This window comes from Schistocerca piceifrons, chromosome 4 (assembly GCF_021461385.2).
Source record: "Schistocerca piceifrons isolate TAMUIC-IGC-003096 chromosome 4, iqSchPice1.1, whole genome shotgun sequence".
NCBI classification, from domain to species: Eukaryota; Metazoa; Arthropoda; class Insecta; order Orthoptera; family Acrididae; genus Schistocerca; species Schistocerca piceifrons.
In genome coordinates this window covers 639,813,095-639,837,696 of record NC_060141.1, presented here as the reverse complement: position 1 = coordinate 639,837,696, position 24,602 = coordinate 639,813,095, and the positions used below count along the sequence as shown (strand labels likewise).

The 24,602-nt window shown below is 42.2% G+C and overlaps 1 protein-coding gene across 1 annotated transcript in view; it reads left to right on the top strand.

Moving 5' to 3' along the window:
* LOC124794940 (integrin-linked protein kinase) overlaps positions 1 to 24,602 on the top strand; it is a 64,437-nt gene that overhangs the window by 14,602 nt on the left and 25,233 nt on the right. The window contains exons 4-7 of the mRNA XM_047258654.1: positions 12,036 to 12,116; positions 14,980 to 15,175; positions 15,297 to 15,540; positions 17,158 to 17,257. Coding sequence (XP_047114610.1) covers positions 12,036 to 12,116; positions 14,980 to 15,175; positions 15,297 to 15,540; positions 17,158 to 17,257 — 621 coding nt within the window. The remainder of the gene's footprint in view (positions 1 to 12,035; positions 12,117 to 14,979; positions 15,176 to 15,296; positions 15,541 to 17,157; positions 17,258 to 24,602) is intronic.

The window sequence follows — 24,602 nt, the reverse complement described above, 5'->3', positions numbered from 1 at the left end:
TATTGTTTGCTTACAGGCTAATACTGTTGATGCTTTTTAGAAATAAACTCTGTTAACGTTATTTTCGTGAGTAGTAATGTCATTTTGAATCTTCTCACTAGGAATGTGAAGAAGCAGTCATACTGGCTTAAACTCTACCCTATAAGAAATTTAAGGGGTCGAAGGAAGGTAGTGCTTTCCTTCAGTGTAGTAAGCGTTAGACTGATCACACTGTCTGTTGTGTTTTCAAATGACAAGCTTTTTTCACATGTAGTGCTCCCTACTATACAGTTCATTTTGACTCCTTGTGTTTACATTCTTTTTTTGAATTTAACCAAACATATAACACACAGTCACTCAAGTTACACACTTGTGGACCAGCACTTTCTTCCAGTGACCACTTCAGTGATTTACAGGGTCTCCATGAATAATAAAGTTCCAGTTTCAAAATGCTGTAGAAAGAAAACTGATGCTCAGAATGACATCAAATTTGAACAGCATATTATTGACGCAGCGGGAAATGTTATGGAACAAAATTTTACCAATAGATGGTGCTGTAAGCATCTTAATGTAAATGGGCTGTGCTACAAATGACAAATGAATCACAATACAACAGCTAGGCTTTGAGTTGCACATTACCGTATCTGTATTGTTCAGTGTGCATGATGCAAAAATTCAGCAATTGGCAGTTGTGGCCTTGTTGGTTAGGTAAGCCTGCCCACCACAGCAAGGTTGTACCACACCGTATGGGAAAAATCAGTTTTTAGTTGTCCTGAGGCCAGAAACCAGACAACAAGCAAAATCACATCAGTTTTTAATTGGCCTGGGGCCAAAAATCACATAAAAAGGAAAACTTCATCAGTTTCTAATTGCCGTGAGACTGGCACAAGACATGTCCAAGATGCTGTCAAGCGTTTTCTGCCACTAGTTGAAATCAAGAAACACCATGTTCCACAACACATGGGATTCATGTTCAGAATGCAGCACACAATGCTTGTCTTCAATTCAGCTATGTTCAAAACTGCTTCAGATGAACCTGTCTTTTTGAATTTTGTAATCATTTTCTTCAGACCCCTTGCAGACATTGGACCAATGACTTGTTTCATACTCTTTAGCATCTGGAGCCTATGCAGGGCTACCAGCACACAGTCAAGAGCTTTATCAGCAGCATGCGGCATGATCTGTGTGCCACACATCTATTGGTGTGCATGTGTGCATAGTATGATGCTTAAAGCACCATCTCTTGCTTATTTTTTTTAACCCCCTCCCTATGACATTTCCCCCTACATCAATAACATTCTGTTCAAATTTGACATAATTGTGAACAGTGGTTCTGTTTCTGTGGTATTTTGAAATTGGAACTTTTGTTATGGACACCCTGTATATTTACAATCATGCCTCTTTACACAGTTTCCCAATAAAACCTGTCAGATTTAGGTCTGTGTTTTAATAATTCAGTCCACTACATTTCAATTCAGAGTTTAGGCAAAATCAGAAAATTCAGTAGAACCCTGATTATTCAAGCAAAAATGAAGTGATCCTGTCTTAATTATTTGTGGATCACAGTGGACAAGTGAAGTTCAATCTTCAACCTTCATATTAGTTGGACTGGGACTTTATTGATATTATTGAAGGAGACTTTAACATGTCATTCCAGTTTAGTTGCCCATCCAAGGACTTTGTGACAGCGACTTTAAGAGAAAAGCCGCCTTAACAGTGATATCTTTGTTATTTTGTGTCTTAGTTTAGTTGTTTGCCGGCATTCAAGCAGTGACTTGCCAAATGTAATAATGAAGATAATAAATTTTTGACAGTATAATGTAGTTGAATATATAAAAAATCTACTCACCAAGTGGTGGCAGGAGAACGCACATATAAAAAAGGGTTTACTTATGCAAGATTTCAGAGCCAGTGGCTCCTTCTTCTGACAGAATGGTTGAAGGGGAAAGAAGAGGAGTGAAGGGAATGCTAAAACATTGTGAACAAGTTAACCCTAGGACGCCTAAGGGGGGGTTCGTTGAACCCACAATTTTTTTATGTCCCCTGCTTTTGCCCAAGTAACTTTCATACTACATATTCCCTTTGAGTTATTGTTTGTTGGCTATTTTATGAAACGTTAGTGTCAATATATTTTATAGAAAATTCCTGCTTTGAAAGAAAAAGGGTCCAACAACCCCCCCCCCCCCCCTCCCCCCTTGGCTTCCATGCTAAGAAAATTTCCCTTAGTAGGATTTCGTATTTCTCATCTCTACAACAATGCACGTTAGTTTCTTGTTGGTTGGTGTTCTTGATATTCACAACAATCGGTTTACTTTCAGAGGAAATGATTATTGATGTTAGTCAGCTGTTATTTATCTTGTAAACTTGCAGTGAGTTAGTGCAGTTCCCAACACGTAGGCCTCCAGTAACTTTGGTGTCCTACACAGCAAAACCGAAACCAAGTAAAAACTTACTGATGTTTGGCAACAGTGCACCAAGATAAAGGCAGTGTTCGAGGAGAGAAGAATAAAACTGAAATAAATGCACATTATAATTCCACTAAAGGTGGAATTGATACCATTGATCAAATGGCGCGTATGTACACGTGCAAGGGGAACAAAGGGATGGCCTCTATCTGTATTTTACTCTCTCATTGACATTTGTGCTATCAATGCAACCACCATATACATCCAGCAACATCCAAGATGGAATGAAAAGAAACACAACAAACGGGAAACTTTATCTTCTGCAAGCTGGGATGGAACTAGTGAAATTGCAGGTAGAAGAAAGAAGTGCCAATGCAAGAGGGTTATCTAACCTACAAAAGAAAATCAAAGAAGTGACAACAGAAGGACGTCAGCCTCCTGCAGGGAAAGGTCAGTGCCATATTTGTGTAAGAAAAGCTAAAACAAAGGAAGCAGAAGTACAACAATCTAAGTAAACCAAAACAGTATTGTGGACAGTGTCATAAACATGTGTGTACACACATTCAGAAAAAATTGTGAAGTGTGTCTCTTGCCTTGAAGTTGAGGACTCAGAGTAGTCTATTGTATATGCTCACATCTGTATGTTGTATTGCAATATGTCAAATTTTTATTCACTCAATCCAATATTTATAACAACATTTATAAACCGATGCCTTAGTTAAAATACATAAACCATTTTGAAAGTTGTAATTTTTCGTCAGAAAACTTATTTGGTACCTGTGAGTTTGCCGAACCCCCCCCCCCCCCTCCCCCCGCCCCTTAGGCGTCCAATTTAGAAAAGAAGGCTTGGGTGTCCTAGGGTTAATAGGAGTGAAAAGCTGTGAACGTATGTGACAGAGGTGAGAGAGGAATGGTGAAAAACAGACTTGTCAGAAAATGAAAGATGTTGAAAACTAAAACTAAGAGGCGTAGTTGAAGTGAGGAAATGCTGAGACAGAAGCAATTAACATACATTAAGACCAGGTGGCTGGCAAGAACCAAAGACGCGTTGTAGTGCCAGTTTCCACCTGCGGAACTCTTGAGAAACTGGTGTGTGAGGGAAGGATCCAGATGGCATGTTTGCTGAAACAGGCACTGAGTTCACGACTCATGTTGTAGAGCATACTCTGCGACCGATTATTGTGTGTTGCCAGTATACACCTTCCGCCTATGCCCATTCATTCTAACTGACAACTTTGTGGTAGTCGTGCCAATGTAAAAGGCCGAACAGTGTTTACATAACAGCTAGTGTATGATATGAGTCGTTTCACAAGGGACTCTCCCTGTGGCAGCATATGGTTTGCCATTTACAGGGCTGGTATTGGTGGTAGTTGGAGGGTGCATAAGGCAACTCTGGGAGCGGGGTGGTAACAGGGGTAGGAGCCATAGGATAGGGAGATGGATGCAGAAGGGGCATAGGGACTGACAAGGATATTGAGGAGATTGGGAAGGCTACAAAAAGCTATTCTAGATGTGGTGGGCAAACACTCAGACATAGTGGTTCTCATTTCAGGGCATGATTTAGGAAGTCATGGCCTTGATGAAATAGGTGATTAATACATTCAAGAGTGGGGTAATACTGAGTGACAAGTGGTGTGCTCCAAAACTATTTTCATGGAGGGATCAGAAGTACCAGGACTGGATGTGATGGCCTAGGAAATCTGCTTCTGAAGTAGGCTGTTGAGGTAATTATGTCCAGTGAAGGCTGAGGTGAGAATGGTGGTGCATTGCTGTGAAGAGTCTGCATCCAAAAAAATATGTTTACCTCGAATGCCAAAGGTGTATGGTAGGGAACATTTGACATGGACTGGGTGGCAGTTGTCACAATGTGAGTACTGTTGATTGTTAGTAGGTTTAATGTGGACAGAAGTGTGTAGCTGGCCTTCAGTGAGAATGAGATCGATATCAAGGAAAGTGGCATGGGATTTAGAATAGGACCTTGTGAAATTCAATTGGGAGAAGATATTTAGAGAGTCCAGGAATTTTAACAGGTCAGGCTCACCATGAGTTTATATGGCAAAGATGTCATCAATGTACCTAAACCAGACCAGGGGCTGAATGCTTGTGGGTCCCATGGTGTCAGTATGGCAAAGATGTCACCAATGTATCTAAACCAAACCAGGGGCTGAATACTTCTGGATCCCAGGAAAGCCCCCTCCATGCGACCCAAGAAAAGTTTGCCATGGGAAGAAGCCATCCTGGTTCCCACGGCCATACCCCTGAGCTGTTTGTATATCTGCCCCTCAGAGGTGAAGTAATTAATGGTAAGTACAAAGTTGATTAAGGTGAGCAGAACGATGTCATAAGTTTGGAATCAGATGGGCATTGGCTGAGGTTTGTTCCGCAGCAGACAGACCGTGTACGGGGGGGGGGGGGGGGGGGGGGGACACGTTGGTATAGAGGGAGGTGACACCAGGGGTGACAAGCAAGGTGTATGGTGGGAGTGACACTGGCACAGATTTCAGATAATCTAGGAAATGATTGGTATCTTAATATAGGAGGAAAGATTTTGTATATTGGTTTGCTGGTGCTGATCAACTAAGACAGATATACTTTCAGTAGATGCTTTGAAGCCAGCAACTATAGGAAGGCCAGAATGATTGGGTTCGTGGATCTTAGGAAGAAGGTGAAAGTGGAGGACACATGGTTTGGGTTGGTAAGAAGTTCTATGGATTGAGATGGTTGTCCTTTTGAGGCACCAAAGGTTTCAAGGAGGAAGTACAGTCAGTTTGATTCACTGGGATGAGATCCTGATGGCAGATGCTGTATAGGGGTGTCAGACAGCTGGTGTACACCTTCACTAACATACTCCTGTCAGTCAGATACGACTGTGATAGGTCCTTTGTTTGCTGGAAGCATAATGATCAAGTCATCAGCTTTCAGGGAACACACAGTCTGGATTCTGTAGAAGACAGGTTAGGGTCATGTTGTAGGAGCCTGAGGAATGGTTGTGAGTCAGTGCTGGATATGAAGAATTTGTGGAAGGCTTGTAAGGGATGATTTTGTGGTATGATGGTGGATCTAATTGGGATCGTGTTCAAAACAGTTCAAGAAGGGTTCAGTATTAGGCTTGCTGTTGGAAAGGTTTTGGGATTGGATTGCAAAGTGCTATTTCCCGAAATCTACCCCTTTTTCTAGACCTCTCCAGTCCTTTTCCCTTACCCCTCTTCCTTCCCCTTCAACTCTTCTGCCAGAAGAGGGAGCCACTGGCTCTGAAAGCTTGCATAAGTAGTCTTTTGTTGCATGTGTGCTCCTGCCGCCACTTGGTGACTAGATTTTTTATCTGTCAAATTTCATTATATTGTCAAAAACTGATTATTTTCATTGTTACATTAGCCCATGTGGCCATCATTCCATCTTATATAACCCTCTTGACAGTCTTTGCTGTCTTCTGTCTTGATCAAACTGTTGTCTGTTTTCTACCTTCTGTGCTAGTCTCTTCATGTATTTATCTGTACCAACCAGATTAATCAACACATTTCCCCTACATCTTTTCTAGTTGTGATTTTCATGCATATAGATGGGTCCATTGTCTTTTATGTATTTGCATATAACAGTTTCATTGTTATTTATGAATTTGCCCATAACGATTGTCTTACGGTTCACTACACTACAGGGCCTTCTCCTGATTGTCTCTTGCCAATTTATTTGCAAATTTACAGTTATTTTCTCTCCCAGTCTCCACTTACCTTTTTGTACATAATTATTTCATATTGTTGTGCAATTGTTTTTCGCCAAACTGTTCTGATTGACATTAATTTATTTGCCAATCGAAGTATGTTACATTTTTTCCTATGACTTTGTCTGTTTGTCCTGTTTTTAAAACTTTGTCTGTTTTCATGACTTTCACAGTTGATTTTTTTCTTTTCCAATCATTTTTTAAAATGATTCAGAGACCTTTTCTGGCGAGAAATTTTCGCCCACTCATTACTTCTTGTTAAACATCGTCTGTTCACATGATTTTCAGTCTAATTTTTCTGGTTTTTCTGAATTTTTTCCTTGCTTTTCTTCCATTTTTCTATCTTTCTCCATCCTCTGCTTCTCTTTTTAGCCAGTCCCACCATTTCTAACACTCCAAACTGTCCTCTCTTCCCATGATGAATCCCACCACATTTTACATCTGTTCCCTTCTAAAACATGCTTCTGCACTATCAAAACTAACATCCCACATTCTGTTTCTTGAAACCTGCTTGTCCCTTGGAGCTACTCCAAAAGGCCTAACATTGAAAGTGTCTTGTTCACAGTTTCAAGTACAGCAGTCCCTTGCATTTACCCAGCGAATCTGTAACCTGTATGACTCAAGTGCCAATTTCAGGGTGTATGCGACCCGGGAGATCCGGGAAAAACCCGGGAATTTTTTCATCCTGGAAAAACTCAGGAATTTTATAGAATTCCGGGATTTTTTGTTTTAGTTTTCAGTTAATTTTTTGTTATTTTGACTGGTAAGAAATAATATTCAAACAAAGGATATTACTGTATCCCGCTACTGCAGAATAACACTGCAGCAATAAAACAAGAACAAGACGAAAAAACTAAAATAAAACTTAAGTTGCAAAGGAAATGTGAAATTGCCTCCAATGAGGGTGACGTCACAACTGTTTACATCAGATTCGTGTGAGCAGTTGCGTGTGGGCCCATGCGCATGTGTAGTACCTTCTCCCGCTTCTGGCCGCTCTGGCATCTGCCCGAGTAGCATGCTCTACAACAAGACAGTCACTCGTGACCTCAGCACCTGTCTCACCACACACGCCATCTGGATACCTCTCCCAGACACTGGTTTCTCAGAACACCGCAGATGGGAACTAGCGCTACAGCTTTTTCTTGCTTCTCGCCACCCACCTGGCCTTAATGTACATTAATTTCTTCTGTCTCAGCATTTCTTCACAGTAACTATTCCTTTCTTCACTGAATTTTAGTTTTCTAAACCTTTCGTTCTCTGATTTCTGTGCTTTTCACTGACCCACTCCCACCTCTTTTACATATAAGTACTTAGGTTCTCATTACTATTAACTTCTTTTCACTCCTCTTAACCCATGCCCAGTGTTTTAGCAGTAATCTCTGCCTAGCATATTACCCTGTCTGCCACCTTTAAGTTCTCAGGTTTTCAGATTTCATCTGGTGCAGTCCCCAACAATTGGTCTTTGCTTCTCATCCCGTCTGGTAATCTCTCCTGACGTGGGTTCTGGGTGACTTTTCCTAACTCTACTCCTTTTCCTAAACCTCTCCAGTCCCTTTCCCTTCACCCTTCTTCCTTCCCCCTCAGCCTTTTGCTGGAAGAAGGAACCATGGAATCCAAAAGCTTGAATAAATAAAACCTTTTTTTATATGTATGTTCTCTTTCAACCACTTGGGGAGTAGATTTTTTATCTATCTGGTTACAAATGTTATATATGGGGAGATCACAACATTAATGTGAAAATATGTAGCAGTTCCACTTGATAAGAAGATATAAGGGTGTGCTGAAAAGTAATGCCTTCAAATATTTTATGTGAAAACCCTTTGAAAATTTTCAAATGAAACAACTGTTATTAATATTCTACATCTTTATTCTTCATGTTGACATGTTTGTAGCCTCTTTCACAGACATATTTGTAGTCGCTATCACTAGAGGGCTCTGGAGTGTAGTGCATAACATGGCCGTATGTAATGTAACAATGTCAGTGCATGAAAAGTAGTTTGCTGTAAACGAACTTCAGATTCGAAGAGTTGGTCGACATGTAGAGCACCCTCTCCTTTAGCATGACAATGCCAGACCACACGCAAGTGTTACAACATTTGCAGCAATCCATCACATTTAGTCACTGTCATTGGTTATCTTCCACACAGCCCAACTTGGCCCCATCTGATTTTCATCTGTTTCCAAAACTTCAAGAACATCGAGGACTTCATGTTGATAGCAGTGAAGCGATGTGAGCAGGGGTGAGGGGTAAGTCAACAAAGTCAAACATTCTACGGTGGTACTATCAACAAACTGGTTTTCATTAGGAGAAATGTGTTTGTCACCAGGGTGACTATGTCGAAAAATAAATATGTAGACATGGTCAATAAAGATGTCGAATGTTAACAGCATTTGTTTTATTTAAAAATCTGCAAGAGTTTACACATAGAAAGGCATTATTTTTAGCACACCCTCATAGAAGCAATAAAGCATACTTATGATTACAGGAAAATTGTATTCAGGTTGTATGTTAAGCTGGGGAATAAATTGAATTTTTAAAAATATAAATCTCCAAAACAATTTGTATCTGTTCTAGTGGTAAAAAAAAGTGTGAAGCAGAAGTTGAAGCTATTGATGTCTTGTTACAGCAGCAGCATAATAGATGTATGTGCATTTTGGGTTCTATAATTGAGAAAACAATCATTGGCAAGTGAAGGTTGGCTAAATATACCACCAACCATTAACACTGCAGCATCAGGAGGGATAGCAGATAATGGAAGTTTACTTATCATGTGTTTTTGTTAGAGTATAAGTGGAAGTTTCAGGGAAGGTGTTGCATCACTGGTGAAGGTGTGCGTTCACATATCCTTTTTGTGAAAGTGGATTATTGAGTCCAGTTTTGCCAAACAAAACACATTCACTAGGGACAGTATATCATTACTAATGAAAGGTATACCTATGTTGCCAAGAGGTAGGACTGTGCACTATGGTTGCAGTAACAGAACATAGACATATTTCAAAAGTTGTATATTTTGAGCTACAATTTGAAAATGTAATCATATTATATAAAATTTGTTTATTGCAGAAGCACTTGTATGCCTCATTTCTACTTTTTTTAAAAATAGGATGAGTTGACTTGTCTAAACTAGTCGGGCAGTATTCATTGTTGTCTGGTACATGCTTCCCTCTATTCTTAACTGCTGTTCCTGTTGGTGTGTTATCATCTTGCGTTGGAGAATTACTGTGATCTTTAATTTACTATGTTCATTATCCTGCAACTTTTCAGTTCCTTTCTCACTGCTAACTTTCACTTGTTTAATTATGTTTTCAAAGTCGCCTTCAGAGTGAGTGTCTGCCAGTGTTTCAGGAGGTAAACTTGATGAAGACGAACCATGTTCTGAAGGCATTAAAACATCACTCTGTGTAAGGACCTTTAATTCCAAAATGTACATACAGCACTGTTCTTCATTAACTGTACAAACCTTAGTGCATGGCTCCCCTCTGCACTGTTGTGTTCTTATATCCATGTAGTCAGCATATCTTCTAGGTCTTGAGTTGCTCGCTCTACACTGCAGTGGCTCTAGCTGTGTCAAGGTTTATGATGCACAATATTAAATTTGGGCTGCTCATTATTTTGTTAACAAACTCTCAACCATTGTCTGCCTGCAACACTGAGAGGTACCTAACAATGTAAAAATGTCAATAATGTTATCGCATGCCTCATCAGCTGTTTGGACTTTAGTGACCTGAGGACAATGAATTTGGTAAGATGTCCTGATAAATTATGAATTTATTGTCTCCATCTGCTTGTGATTGTAAGTCAATGAGATTAACTTGACACCTGGAGTTTAATTCTTTAAACAGCATGGGCTTCACTATGGTTCCTTTCTTGTGACATTTTGGTTTTTGTAAGTAAGGCTCACATAAACCAAGATAAATCAAGACATCTCTAAATGTTATATTACAGTATTTTGATTTTAACCATTTTATCATTCAGTTACATCCTCCATGACTAGTCATTACATGAGCATCCTGCAGAATATCGTACAGGTCTTCATCATAAACATAGTACTTAATTTCGCTTTCTTCAGTAACAAGTTGTATTAATTTCATTATTCCATTCAACTCAATCTCTTATGTCTCTTCAAAAACTTGTAGTTGTTGCAGTCCCTCTTTCGTCCAGATTTTAGTGATTTAACCTTGCTGATAAGTGACTTGTACTGTTATCTTTCCATGAAAACACAATTATATCCGAGGTTTCCCCTTCCACTCTAAGATGTTTGTAAAACTTCACTAATTCCACTGTAGCTGCACTGCTGTATAACATAACAATAACCAACTGATGACACATTCATGCCTGGTACCATTGTTGGACGAACCATTAATAATCTGTTACTGTACACGTCCACTAAGCTGTGCCAGTGATGGTACACATTCATTAGTGGATGTGGTTTTTTCTGTTTATGGTAAGCTTTTACTAATCATTTTAATGATGTTATATGTGCATTATGGAAGGTTTAACTTCCCTAACCGTCCACTTCCATTATAAACAAAGTAGCAAAAGACAGATTGTTACTCACTGTAAGGAAGACACATTAAGCTGCAGCCAGGCACAATTAAAAGACACTTCATAAAACTTTCAGCCACAGCCTTCATCAGTAAAAGAGAGACACGTCAGTCATACGCACAAGCAAGCACATTGCATGCACACATGACCAACTCCAGTGTCTCAGGCCGGAATGCCACTAAATATATACAGTGCAGTAGAAAAACTACATTTTTAAATTTTTAAGTTTGTAGATGATTTGGGGCATATGTGACGCAAAATTTAACACACAGAACAGCCACCTCTAGTGGCACCTACCTAACCTGGCTGGTCATTTAGTCAGATTATGCTTGGATGGTAGATAAGGGTAAATCATTCCAGGCTGCTTCAGCTCTGTGTCAGAGTCTAGCAGATAATTTGGTTGGCAAGTGGTGGCATTCCAGTCTCTAGGCAATCCATAACAGATACTTAGAATAGTTAAGAGATCTGGAGAATGTGCTGACCATGGCAAATGCCAAACACCCTTTGTTTTGACATACACTATGTGATCAAAAGTATCTGGACACCCCCAAAAACATAAGTTTTTCATATTAAGTGCATTGTGCTGCCACCTACTGGAGGTACTCGATATCAGCGGCCTCAGTAATCATTAGACATGGTGAGAGAGCAGAATGGGGTACTCCACTGAACTCAGGGACTTTGAACATGGTCAGGTGATTGGCTGTCATTTGTGTCATACATCTGTATGGAGATTTCCACACTCCTAAACATCCCTAGGTGCACTGTTTCCAATGTGATAGTAAAGTGGAAACATGAAGGGACACATACAGCACAAAAGCGTACAGGCTGACCTCATCTGTTGATTAAAAGACACTGCCGATAGTTGAAGAGGGTCATAATGTGTACTAGGCAGACATCTATCCTGACTATCACACAGGAATTCCAAACTGCATCAGGATCCACTGCAAGTACTATGCCAGTTAGGTGGGAGGTGAGAAAACTTGGATTTCATGGTCAAGCGGCTGCTCATAAGCCGCACCTCAAGCTGGTAAATGCTGAACAACGCCTCGCTTGGTGTAAGGAGAGTATACATCGGACGATTGAACAGTGGAAAAACATTGTGTGGAGTGATGAATCACGGTACACAATGTGGCGATCTGATGACAGGGTGTGGGTATTTATATTATTTATTTGTGATTACTGGGACTTTAACTGTAATTTTGATATGCAGTTTTTTTTTTTTTCTGCTGAAAACTTCTTTCTTCTTGATGATTGTTGTTAGAATGAGGTTTACCGTCTTATTAAAAACTTAACACATATTTTGTCAAGTTGTTTACACGGTGTAAAGAAATTCTTGTTCAAAACAATTAACCAGTGTAATATCATCAGAATATTTCATTTGCTCCAGATTTGGCCTTGGAAAATAACCAAGACCTCAAGAAGATAAATTTCAAAGATCAAAGCTGGCTTGGACTGAAGACGAGAAGTAGTAAGTAGATTTCAATGAAATTTGGCTTGCATTAAATGTTATAAGTGATTGTCAAATCTGTTACATTTAGTCAAAATGTGCCCTATATTTCAGAAATATGTGTAGGGCATGTTGCGGATAGAAGAAATACTGTGTCAGGTCTAGAAGTTGGTAGTTCAAGCTTTTAAAGAAGTGTTCTATTTTCAAGTGTGTGTGTGTGTGTGTGTGTGTGTGTGTGTGTGTGTGTGTGGTGTTTCTTTTTGTAGTAGTAGTTCTTATATAGGTTGACTCTTACAGGGAAGACAACAGCAATGCCATTTCTTTGTTTAAATAGTGCCATTACCGGCTTCGAACTGAAAGATTCATCTTCAGACTGCTAGTTCATGTTAAGATACATTTTGCATAAGCTTTCACTCTTTGTTTTCCCAAGTGATGAAATTTCCTTGAGGTGGTAGCATCCTACAACCATAACAAGATGCGAGACAATGTCTTTCTAACTGTAATTGGGCCTCATGCAGATAAAAAGACATAGTCTCACATTTTGTTTTAGTTGTAGGACACCACCACCCCGAGTAAATTCCATCGTGTGGGAAAACAAAGAGTGAAAGCTAATTTAAAATGTGTCTTAATGTGAACTAGCCGTCTGAAGAACAACATTTCAGTTTGAAACCGGTAACGGCGCTATTTAAATAAATAAATAACATTGTAAGAAGTGGCTGGTTGCTGTTGTCTCCTCCGTAAGAATCAGCCTCAATTTTATACACAGCCATGGGCTCAGAATGTCAGTTTTCTACAAAATACCAATAGTTCTTATATGTTCTGTATTAATGTATGTGTGGTATGTCGATAGTGCCTTGAGCACTGTACAACATTGTTGTGTTTTGATCATGTTTTTCTTTTCCTTTTATTTGCTGTTCTTCTGTATTCACCATATATATGTGTGTGCCCTGTGTCATGTTTATAGTGTGTTGTGCACTATACTTTATGCAGTGATATAATCAAAATGACACCCATATTTAGGGATACTAGGGCACCAGAAGAGAAACTTTATTTTACTTCAAAATATACACATATAAAAAAAGGTTTTGCATCACCTCAGTTCCGAGAGTTCCAGAACCTGTACAGAAAACTGGAATACAGATCAAAATAAACATTATTTCTGCCCTTTTTATTGCTCATGAGAAGTGGTGGTCCAGAATGCTGTACACACCGGTACCTCTAATACCCAGTAGCATGTCTTCTTGCAATGATGCATGCCTGTATTCATCATGGCATACTATCCATAAGTTCATCAAGGCACTGTTGGTCCAGATTGTCCCACTCCTCAGTGGCGATTCGAAGTAGATCCTTTGGAGTGGTTAATGGGTACGTCGTTCGTAAACAGCCCTCTTCAATCTATCACAGGCATGTTCGTGTTTGGAAAACATGCTGGCCACTCTAGTCGAGCGATGTCATTGTCCTGAAGGAAGTCATTCACAAGAAGCACACAATGGGGGCGCAAATTGTCATCCATGAAGACGAATGCCTCGCCAGTATGCTGCCGATACAGTTGCACTATCGGTCAGAGGATGGCATTCACGTATCGTACAGCCATTATGGTGCCTTCCATGACCACCAGCGGTGTACGTCAGCCCCACATAATGCCACCCCAATACAGCAGGGAACATCCACCTTGCTGTACTCGCTGGACAGTGTGTCTAAGGCACTCAGCCTGACCGGGTTGCCTCGAATCACGTCTCCAACGTTGAAGGCATATGCGGCACAAATCGGTGAAGAGAACGTGATGCAATCCTGAGCAGTCCATTTGGCATGTTGTTGGGCCCATCTGTACCGTGCTACATGGTATTGTGGTTGCAAAGATGGAACTCACCATGGACATTGAGAGTAAAGTTGCGCATCGTGCAGCTGATTGCACACCGTTTGGGTCGTAACATGACGTCCTATGGCTGCACGAAAAGCATTATTCAACATGGTGGCGTTGCTGTTAAGGTTCTTCCAACCCATAATTTGTACGTACGGTGATTCACTGCAATAATACCGAGCGAGGTGGCGCAGTGGCTAGCACACTGGACTCGCATTCGGGAGGACGACGGTTCAGTCCCGCATCCGGCCATCCTGATTTAGGTTTTCCGTGATTTCCCTAAATCGCTTCAGGCAAATGCCGGGATGGTTCCTTTCAAAGGGCACGGCTGACTTCCTTTCCTGTCCTTCCCTAATCCGATGAGACCAATGACCTCGCTGTCTGGTCTCCTCCCCGAAACAACCCAACCCTCACTGCAGTAATAGCCATTGGGCGGCCTGAGCGAGGCATGTCATTGACAGTTCCTGTCTCTGTATCTCCTCCATGTCTGAACAACATCACTTTGGTTCACTTCGAGACGCCTGGACACTTCCCTTGTTGAAAGCCATTCCTGGCACAAAGTAATGAGGACACGATCGAACTGCGGTATTGACCGTCCAGGCATGGTTGAACTACAGACAACACAAGCCGTGTATCTCCTTCCTGGTGGAATGATTGGAACCGTTCTGCTGTGAGACCCCCTCCGTCTAATAGGTGCTGCTCATGCATGGTTGTTTACATCTTTGGGCAGTTTAGTGAAATCTCTGAACGGTCAAAGGGGCTGTGTCTGTGGTACAATATCCACAGTCAATGTCTATCTTCAGGAGTACTGGGAACTAGGATGATGCAAAACTTTTTTTGATGTGTGTATTTCATTCTCTGCTAACATTCCTTTGTGATGCATTTTTCACTCTCAAGATTACATAAACAGTATTGTTCATTTCACAGTATCTTTTAATTATAGTGACCAGTGTTCATGTTCTCATGTAGCAATACTTGTGTTTTATCTTTAACATTGGTACTGACATTAACTTTTACCAACAGGAGATGCTACTCTATCTCGTCACAAGGGCATCAATATTGCAGACTTGGCACTGCATACAAAAATAGCAACTTCACCATCTGGAGAGACTTGGCGTGGCCGCTGGCAGAAGAATGAAATTGTGGCAAAAATTCTAGCTATTCGAGAATGTACATCTCGAATCTCGAGAGATTTCAATGAAGAGTTTCCAAAATTACGGTATGAATATAATGCTTGAAAAAAGTTGGAAGTTTCTCCATGCCTTGGTACAAGTATTTAGTGTTTTAAAGTATTAGTTACACTTTGTTATTTATTTACAGAAGTTTTGTTTTTCTTATAGGATATTCTCCCATCCAAATGTACTACCAGTAGTTGGTTGTTGCAATTCCCCACCAAACTTGGTTGTTATTAGTCAGTATATGCCTTGGGGATCCCTGTATACGCTTCTTCATGAAGGTACTGGTATAGTAGTGGATACAGCACAAGCAATTCGATTTGCCTTGGATGTTGCACGAGGAATGGCATTTCTGCACAGCTTGGAACGTATTATCCCTCAGTACCATCTGAATAGTCGTCATGTTATGGTAAGTGAGCCTTTTTTCAAAAAGGAATCATTGTGATAACTCTTTCCATTTTTCCGATTACTGATAGTGGAGCAAAGATAAAAAGGCAAAAAGAGAATAAATACTCTGAAAGGAGAGTGGTAAGTAAATGTGTCTTGTTTAAAATTGGTCACTTCTACCTCATCAGACAGACATACAGTTCAGTTGTGTTCCCACTTGTTGCCTTATTCCTATTAAACACTGTATTTGTTACACATTCCCCTGTCATAACATTTGAGAAAATTTAAAAATGGGGAAACAAATGGTCAAAAGATAATAGTTCGGATGAAGAAACTGATTAAAAGTGAGAGTAAGAAACTGAGTAGTGATGGGGAGTATCATATAAGGAAAAAAATATGAAATAGATAGGAAAACACACCGTACACACTGCAAGCAGGTAGCACATATGAACTGAAAAAGCACAAAACATCGTGAATGTGTAAGACTTAAGTTTGAAAAGGTCTATTAAAGAGGTCATATATAGACAGTACAGTCAAATAGTTCATTGGAGATTTCTGAGCCACTGGAGGGCTTCTTCAGCCTCCTCTGAAACAACGAGTTACCCAATTTAAAATATTACCCATAGTTTGAAGTTTGCATTCCCAAGAAAAGTCATACTGTATTAGAATAGGATGGGCACTTGTAGTAAAAAGACGAGGTAAGAGAATATTTCAAGTATTAATAGAGATTCTACACAAGTAATTCATATTTTAAATGCAATGCTTAAAATTAAGTCATTAGTTCTGTTATATTTAAAATAAAACTCTGAATACTTTGTTCATTGAAACAACATTCATCACATGAGTCACACCCAGCATTTCTGCGTTACATTTATTTGGTACTTTTCTGAACAGTGTTCAAAATATCAATACAGACCACCACAGTCCTATTTAAAATGATTTAATTTGTTAGAAAAGTATGGAAGCTGTAGAGCCAACTCGTAAGAATGATTTAGGTTGTCAAATTTTCATTTTATTGTTGGAGAGACGAACAAACAATTGTGTTCATGTTTAGAAATGGATAATATCTGTTGCATTAGCTAAGCTTAATTGATTTCAGCCGATTAGAAAATATAAATTTTCAAATTTGGCATCAAACACAATGCTTAAACATAAAAATTCAAAACAAACCTCAGATATGATCCACATCCTCCATGCTGGCATAGCTTGACATTAAAATAAATTAAGTAAGTGTGAAAGAGGAAGAAAAGGATGTTTTAGACAAATTAAGGGTTGTAAATCTATGGACCATAAGAGCGGCTTTACTGTTATGAAAATACAGTTCAAAAACAGAAATTCTCCAATGGTAATGATGGGTATGAGTGTCATGAGAAGCTAGTGATTGTCAATAGGCATTTCACTTCACTGACAAATAATTTTTGCAGGCATTCTATCTGTTTTCATCACCTCACAGGTCAAAGGTAGCTTATAATCTCAGAAAAACTCACCTTTTTGTTTCCTATGGAGATTTACCAAATCTTTATCAATAGTACATATTTGAAATCATGACTTAAATATGGTTATTATCTGAAAATGTTTGTTCTATATTATGTATATATTTATAATGGAGTAATGCAGTTACATTCTCTTACATTTACAGATAGATGATGATCTGACTGCACGAATTAATATGGCTGATGCGAAGTTCTCATTTCAAGAGAAGGGTAGAGTTTACTACCCAGCTTGGATGTCTCCTGAAGGTATGTTTATTATTTTTTCCATACTGTCTCTCAATAGAGCAGAGGGAGTTGGATAATTTTCAATATATTTTTCCCAAAGTTGATGAATTAGTCATCTTAAATCTTCTTCTGGACTATAAGAGATCACTTCATTACTCTACTGGTGTGCTGAATCGAGAAGATGATGTGTGTAGAAGATAAGTGGAGATGAAAATTCAAGTTGTACTATGGTTTAGTTCAAAAACAGAAATTCTCCAAAGGTGATGATGGGTGTGAATGTCATGAGAAGCTAGTGATTGTCAATATGCATTTCACTTCACTGACAAATCATTTTTGCAGGTATTTCAGACTTTTTTTCCATTGAGTTGTGTGGTTGCTCAGAGACTTTACTATTGAATCTATGTGAGGAAAGATCTGAGGTCAGGGGCGTAACTACGGATATGAAGGAAAGAACTCAAGAGTGCCCCAACTCATTTTTCTCCTCCTCCTCCTCCTCCTTCCCCTCCTCCTCCTCCTCCTCCTCCTCCTCTTGCTCTCCCCCTTTTTTTCTCTTTTTTCCTTCACAAACTCATCTACATGTCATCCTCACAGCCAGCCCCTCCATATCCCCCCCCCCTCCCTCTCCCACTGTCTTGAGTTGACAGTATGAATAAGCATAAAAAACTTTCCAGGAAACAGTCTCCACACTTTTAATAAATCAGCCAAATGTAATGAAATAATATATTTATGTAGGTTGATAGGTTTTGTGGCGGCGTTCGTAGCGACAAACAATTCGCTGTAGAAACGGCTTACGAAGTCACCGCCACACTTTTAATAGTGGGCCGACCGGTCCGCTGAACAGTGAACAGAAAGATGAAAACCCAAACACTCTGATTAAATAAAAGTCGGTACTTATCTTTATTGATGAAGATACAGAAACACAATAGTGAACTCCGTGTCTACAGAGATCTGTCTAGTTCGAGTCGGAGCGGCTAGGTCAGCGTCGGCTGACGACAAACAACAACTCTGCTGCGATGAACACACAACTGACTAGCAAGTACACAATTCGGTGGCGAGTATACAACTGAGCGGCGAATACAGAACTGTCCTAGCGCTCGCGACTCCAGCGCTTAAGAAGCCAGAAGCCAGCGGTGGCGCGCGCAGACTTGCGGCGATTTCCTGTATTGCTGGCGCTGCTTATGCGGACGGCGTCCAGACTTTAATGCTGCCAACCTTTTGGCAGCGGGCTCGAGTGGCATTACTGGCTAGGATATAACACTCCTCCCCCCCAAATCGCCGCACCGTCGTGGAATAATGACGTGGCGAGCGTCGACGGCGGGGGAGGGGTCTGGCCGCAGGCGTAGCAGAAAAGACCGGGGCAGAGACTGTTGTCATTGGCAGTCCCCGGTCCGCACCCCAGCATTGGCTGCGCGGGGCCTCGGGAAACACCGACTGAAAACCGAGGTCAGGGTGCACGCCTGTGACCACGGGCGCAGCTTCTGGTACTGGACGCGACGGGGCGTCGGGACCCACGAAGAGAGGCAGCGTCTCCTGACGCTGCGTCGACGGCTGCTGAGTGGGCGCCGGACAAGGCGCTGCGGTGTCAGACTCCTTGGGGGTGCCCAAGGAAAGCGGCTGCAGGACAGGCTGCACAGCCACCGCTTGGGAAGGGGTCGACGTCCATCAGCTCCGAAGGCGGTGGCGACTGAAGAGGGACCGCAGGCGCCGGAGCGACTACCTGGGGCGCTCCCGGATGAAGCTGCGCGGGAGGCATCAACGGGACGGGCTGTCGGCGTGGTAGCGGCGACGGCTGCTGCTGCTGCCCTGGGGGCGGCAGCGAAGTCGGAAGGCGCGGCTGGAACCCGCCGCGGACCAAATCTGTGGACAAAGAACGAGCGGCAGAATCCGGGCGGCCAGCGCGGCGCAACTGGTTCTGATGCCTCCTGTGCACCCCAGTAGCACCTTGAACAGTATAAAAACCGCGACCCTGTACACTTATCACGGTACCACGTTCCCAACGACGGCGACCGTGATAAACTCTGAAAAAAAAAAACGGCGTCGTTGCGCTGAAAACGCGTGCGATGCTCAGAAGCGGCGGGTCGATCCGGGGGGTGCAACAACCGTAGTAGGGTGCGATGACGACGGCCGTGGAGAAGCTCCGCAGGCGAAGGGCCGTCGCGTGGCGTGGTCCGGTACGACGACAGGAACGTGATGAGGGCCTGCTGACGAGAGTGCGTAGCATGAAGGCGGTCCATATGATCCTTGAATGTGCGTACAAAACGTTCCGCTGCACCATTCGATTGAAGGTGGAACGGCGGAGTAAGAACATGGCGAATGCCATTGGCAGAACAAAAACTTTCAAATTCAGCAGAGGTAAATTGTGGACCATTGTCAGACACTAAAACTTCTGGAAGACCCTCAATACAAAAAATTTAAGTCAACGCCTGTATAGTTTGTGCAGACATTGTAGACTGCATGGGCACAACAAACGGAAAATTACTAAATGCATCTATCACGATGAGCCAACGAGAATTCCAATATGGACCAGCGAAATCAATATGTACTCGCTGCCAGGGACCGGCAGGGCGTGCCCACTCAAAATAGCGTTGAGGCGGAGCAGCTTGGTGTTCGGCACATGTCGAACAATCTGTAGACATCTGCATAATCTGCTTATCAATGCCGATCCATGTACAATGGCGGCGGGCAAGCTGCTTGGTGCGGGCCACTCCCCAATGACCTTGATGCAACAAGTCGAGGACCTTGGATTGGAGCACTTGGGGAACCACTACACGAAGCTGGTCATTCTCGGTGCGTAACAGCAAAACTCCGTGCGAAACAGACAACAGATGACGTTGCGGATAATAGCGACGAACCACAGGATCCGATATGTCCTTTGCCTTGGACGGCCAACCACGTTGAACAAAACGTAATAGTAAACTCAGATGAGGATCCGTAGCTGTCTCACGTGCCACCTGACGATAATCAATCGGAAAATCCCGGAGGGATTGATGCTCATTGGCGTCAATCTGATGGCAAGAGTCTTCAGAGGAATCGAAGACATCATCCGCAGCAATCGGCAATCGAGAAAGCGCGTCAGCGTTTGCATGCTGAGCTGTAGGGCGATACAGTATCTCATACTGGTATTGTGATAACAAAAGAGCCCAACGTTGTAGTCTCTGAGCTGTCCGCTGAGGAACTGGTTTAGACGGATGAAACAGTGACGTCAGGGGCTTGTGATCTGTTACTAAATAGAATGGTCTACCATAGAGGTAGTGATGGAATTTTGTGACACCGAACACAATAGCCAACGCTTCCTTGTCCAATTGGCTATAATTACACTGAGCTTTGCTTAGCAATTTAGATGCGAACGCAATAGGACGTTCGGTGTTACCGACTCGGTGAGACAACACAGCACCGAGGCCGAAAGAAGAGGCATCACAAGCTAACACCAGAGGCTTGTTAGGGTCGTAATGGACCAGACAACGATCATTCAATAATGCCTCTTTAAGCTGCTGAAAGGCTGATTGGCAATCAGCTGACCACACAAACGGAACATTCTTACGGCGGAGACGATGCAACGGTGCAGCAATCTGTGATGCATTAGGTATAAACCTAATATAATATGTCAATTTGCCAAGAACTGCTTACAATTCCTGCAGATTGCGAGGGGCGTGCAAATCACGAATAGCTGCTAAATGTGACTGGGAGGGATGAATGCCTTGAGCATTAATAACATGTCCCAGATACTCCATCTCCGTAAGGAAAAATGAACATTTATCGATGTTGCAACGTAGGCCTGCCTGAGACAACACTTTAAATAAACACTCCAAATTACGGAAATGTTCAGCAGGCGTCCGACCGGACACAACAATATCGTCTAAATAGTTGCAACACGATAGCACATTAGCCAGAAGTTGTGACAAAAAACGCTGAAAAACAGCTGGAGCTGACGCACAACCAAAAGGCAAACGCAGAAAACGGAACAACCCCAACGACGTGTTTATGACAAAATACTGTTGTGATTGCTCGTCGAGGGGCAATTGCAAATATGCTTCACGGAGATCAATTTTGGAAAAGAAACGAGCTTCCCCTAACTTATCCATCAGCTCGTCCGGTCTAGGCAAAGGAAAAGAATCAATGACAGTCTGAGGATTAACTGTCGACTTAAAATCAGCACACAAACGTAACTTGCCAGACGGTTTCTTTATAATAACTAAGGGAGAAGCCCACTGGCTCGCTGAAACGGGTTGAATAACACCGTTGTTTTGCCAACGACGAAGTTCATCTTCTACAGGTGCCCGGAGGGCGTGAGGCACTGGATGAGCACGACAAAATCGAGGCTGAGCATTATCTTTTAACGTAATATGAGCGGCAAAGTTCGCAGCACAACCTAGTTCGTCTTTAAATATGTCACTGTATCGTTTACACAAATCGGTTATGCTGTCTTGAGGAACAACAACAGAATTAATTTGCAACACATTGTCTTGGATAGACAGGCCAAACAAGTCAAAACAGTCTAATCCGAAAATGTTTACACTGTCTGTAGCGCGGAGCACTGTGAATGAAACTGTTTTTGTATTGCCACGGAATGTGGCTGGCACGCTACATACACCTAACACAGGAATTTGTTCTCCACTATAAGTAGCCAAAGAATGTTTTGCCGCTGAAAGTTTAGGGCGGCCGATAGCCGCATACGTAGCACTATTTATGAGAGTCACAGACGCACCAGTGTCTAATTGAAAATTGAAGGTCTTATCCTGGATGCGTAGCTTCACAAATAGTTTATTACACTGTCTCTGGATCGGTGCAGTGGAGGCGGAAGACACAAAATCAGCGCGTTTAGCGCGTGTTCGCTGCTTACGACAACTCGTGGGTTGGGCGGGTGGAACAACAACTCCCGCTTCACTTGCAGTCTGTACCTTACTTTTTACAGCGTTTGACTTACGCTTGGGTCGCATAGCAGAGGGCTGGGTGGGTGGCATATTGCGAACAAGTTTATTACCCACACGAACCGTGGAAGAGTCTTTAAACGCGACCTTCTGGGCGGGCCGGCTTTGAAGAACATGAATATCCAGGGGCTGGGCAGCACTAGAGTTGTTCTTGCGTTTACGCAAACAAACAGTCTGGATGTGTCCTTTCCTTTGACAAAAGTGACAAACCGCGTTTCTTAACGGGCAACGTTCACGAGGATGAGCAAGAACACACTTAGGGCAAGACTTAACTCTATCATTTTGCACACGCGGCTGACGAATGTGTTTAACATGACGCGGCCGGCTAGTGTTTACAGTCTGACTCTGCCGGTGGGGCCGCGGGCGTGACATAACTTGCTTAGCACAGGCAATTTGAGAAATACATGGCTGATTTAACTCACACTCAGCATAGTCAAAAGTATCTTGGGCTTCAATGATGTTCATCACAGTCTCTAATGACGGGCCAGGCAACTTTAAGATAGCAGCACGAATACGAGAATCTGCAATGTGTTGAGTAATAGCGTCTCGTAACATGACATCACTGTAGGAAGCTCCACACACACAATTAAATCGGCACTGACGGGTGAGGCCCCGTAAATCTGTTAACCACTATTTATTAGATTGATGTGGCAGTTTCTTTAATCTGAAGAACTTGAATCTGGCTGCTGCCACATGAACTCGCGACTCGAAATACTCAGCAAGCTTGTTAACAACAACGTCATAGTCTAAAGCTTCTGGCTGGGATTCCGGGAACAACTTACAAAGTAGTCGATAGACTTCCACGCCTGCAGTGGAAATTAAATAAAGCTGCCGCTCAGTACCTGTGATTTTGTAGACTGTCATGTGCGCCTGCAACTGCGCGAAATATTCTCGCCATTCTTCTCGTGATGCATCAAAAGCACGGAAAAGTGGTGCTGCCTGTGCTTGTTCCTTTTGTGTTGGAGGATTAGCCGCTTGTTTGGCGATTGCTTCCACCAGACTTTGTATTTGCTGACTCTGTAACAAGATCAACTGTTGTAAGTCGGCAGACATAGTGAACACAAATTAAACCAGCCCCCAAAATTTTATCGCTATAATTAGTATAACCAGAAACAAGTTGAACCAGCCCTGCACACGAGTTCGGAAGTTCTCGTCGCCAGTTTTGTGGCGGCGTTCGTAGCGACAAACAATTCGCTGTAGAAACGGCTTACGAAGTCACCGCCACACTTTTAATAGCGGGCCGACCGGTCCGCTGGAACAGTGAACAGAAAGATGAAAACCCAAACACTCTGATTAAATAAAAGTCGGTACTTATCTTTATTGATGAAGATACAGAAACACAATAGTGAACTCCGTGTCTACAGAGATCTGTCTAGTTTGAGTCGGAGTGGCTAGGTCAGCGTCGGCTGACGACAAACAACAACTCTGCTGCGATGAACACACAACTGACTAGCAAGTACACAATTCGGTGGCGAGTATACAACTGAGCGGCGAATACAGAACTGTCCTAGCGCTCGCGACTCCAGCGCTTAAGAAGCCAGAAGCCAGCGGTGGCGCGCGCAGACTTGCGGCGATTTCCTGTATCGCTGGCGCTGCTTATGCGGACGGCGTCCGGACTTTGATGCTGCCAACCTTTTGGCAGCGGGCTCGAGTGGCATTACTGGCTAGGATATAACAATAGGGACCCACATCACCACAAGTGGTTCTCTCTTGACCTCGAATCTGATGTGCTCTGCTTTTCTGGCCTTCGCCAACATATCCCTCTTCTCTCCCTGAGAAAGGAATTACAGTCCCAAAACCTAAGAATAGTTTTGTATGTTTAAATGCGTTTTTGTACAGCTCTTGGAATTAAATCCCCCATCCTCAGCTCCCCAAAAGAAAGTTTCAGTCAGCTGTTCATCTACATGGATACTTTGCAAATCACACTTTAACTGCCTGGCAGAGGGTTCATCGAACCACCTTCACAATAATTCTCTGTTATTCTCATCTCAAATAGAGCGCAGAAAAAACAAACACCGGTATCTTTCTGTGTGAGCTCTGATTTCCCTTCCTTTATGATGATGATCGTTTCTCCATATGTAGGTCAGCACCAACAAAATATTTATGCATTCAGAGGAGAAAGTTAGTGATCGAAATTTTGTGAGAAGATTCCACCACAACAAGAAATGCCTGTTGTTTTAATGATATCCATCCCAAATCCTGTATCATGTTAGTGACACTCTCTACCCTGTTTTGCGATAATACAAAACGTGCTTCTCTTCTTTCAACTTTCCCGATGTACTCCGGTAATCCTATCTGGCAAGGACCCCAGACCGTTTTGCAATACTCCAAAAGAGGACAGACAAACGTAATGTAGGCAATCTCTTTAGTAGATATGTTGCATTTTCTAAGTGTTGTGCCAATAAAACTCAGTCATTGGGTTGCCTTCCCCACAGCAT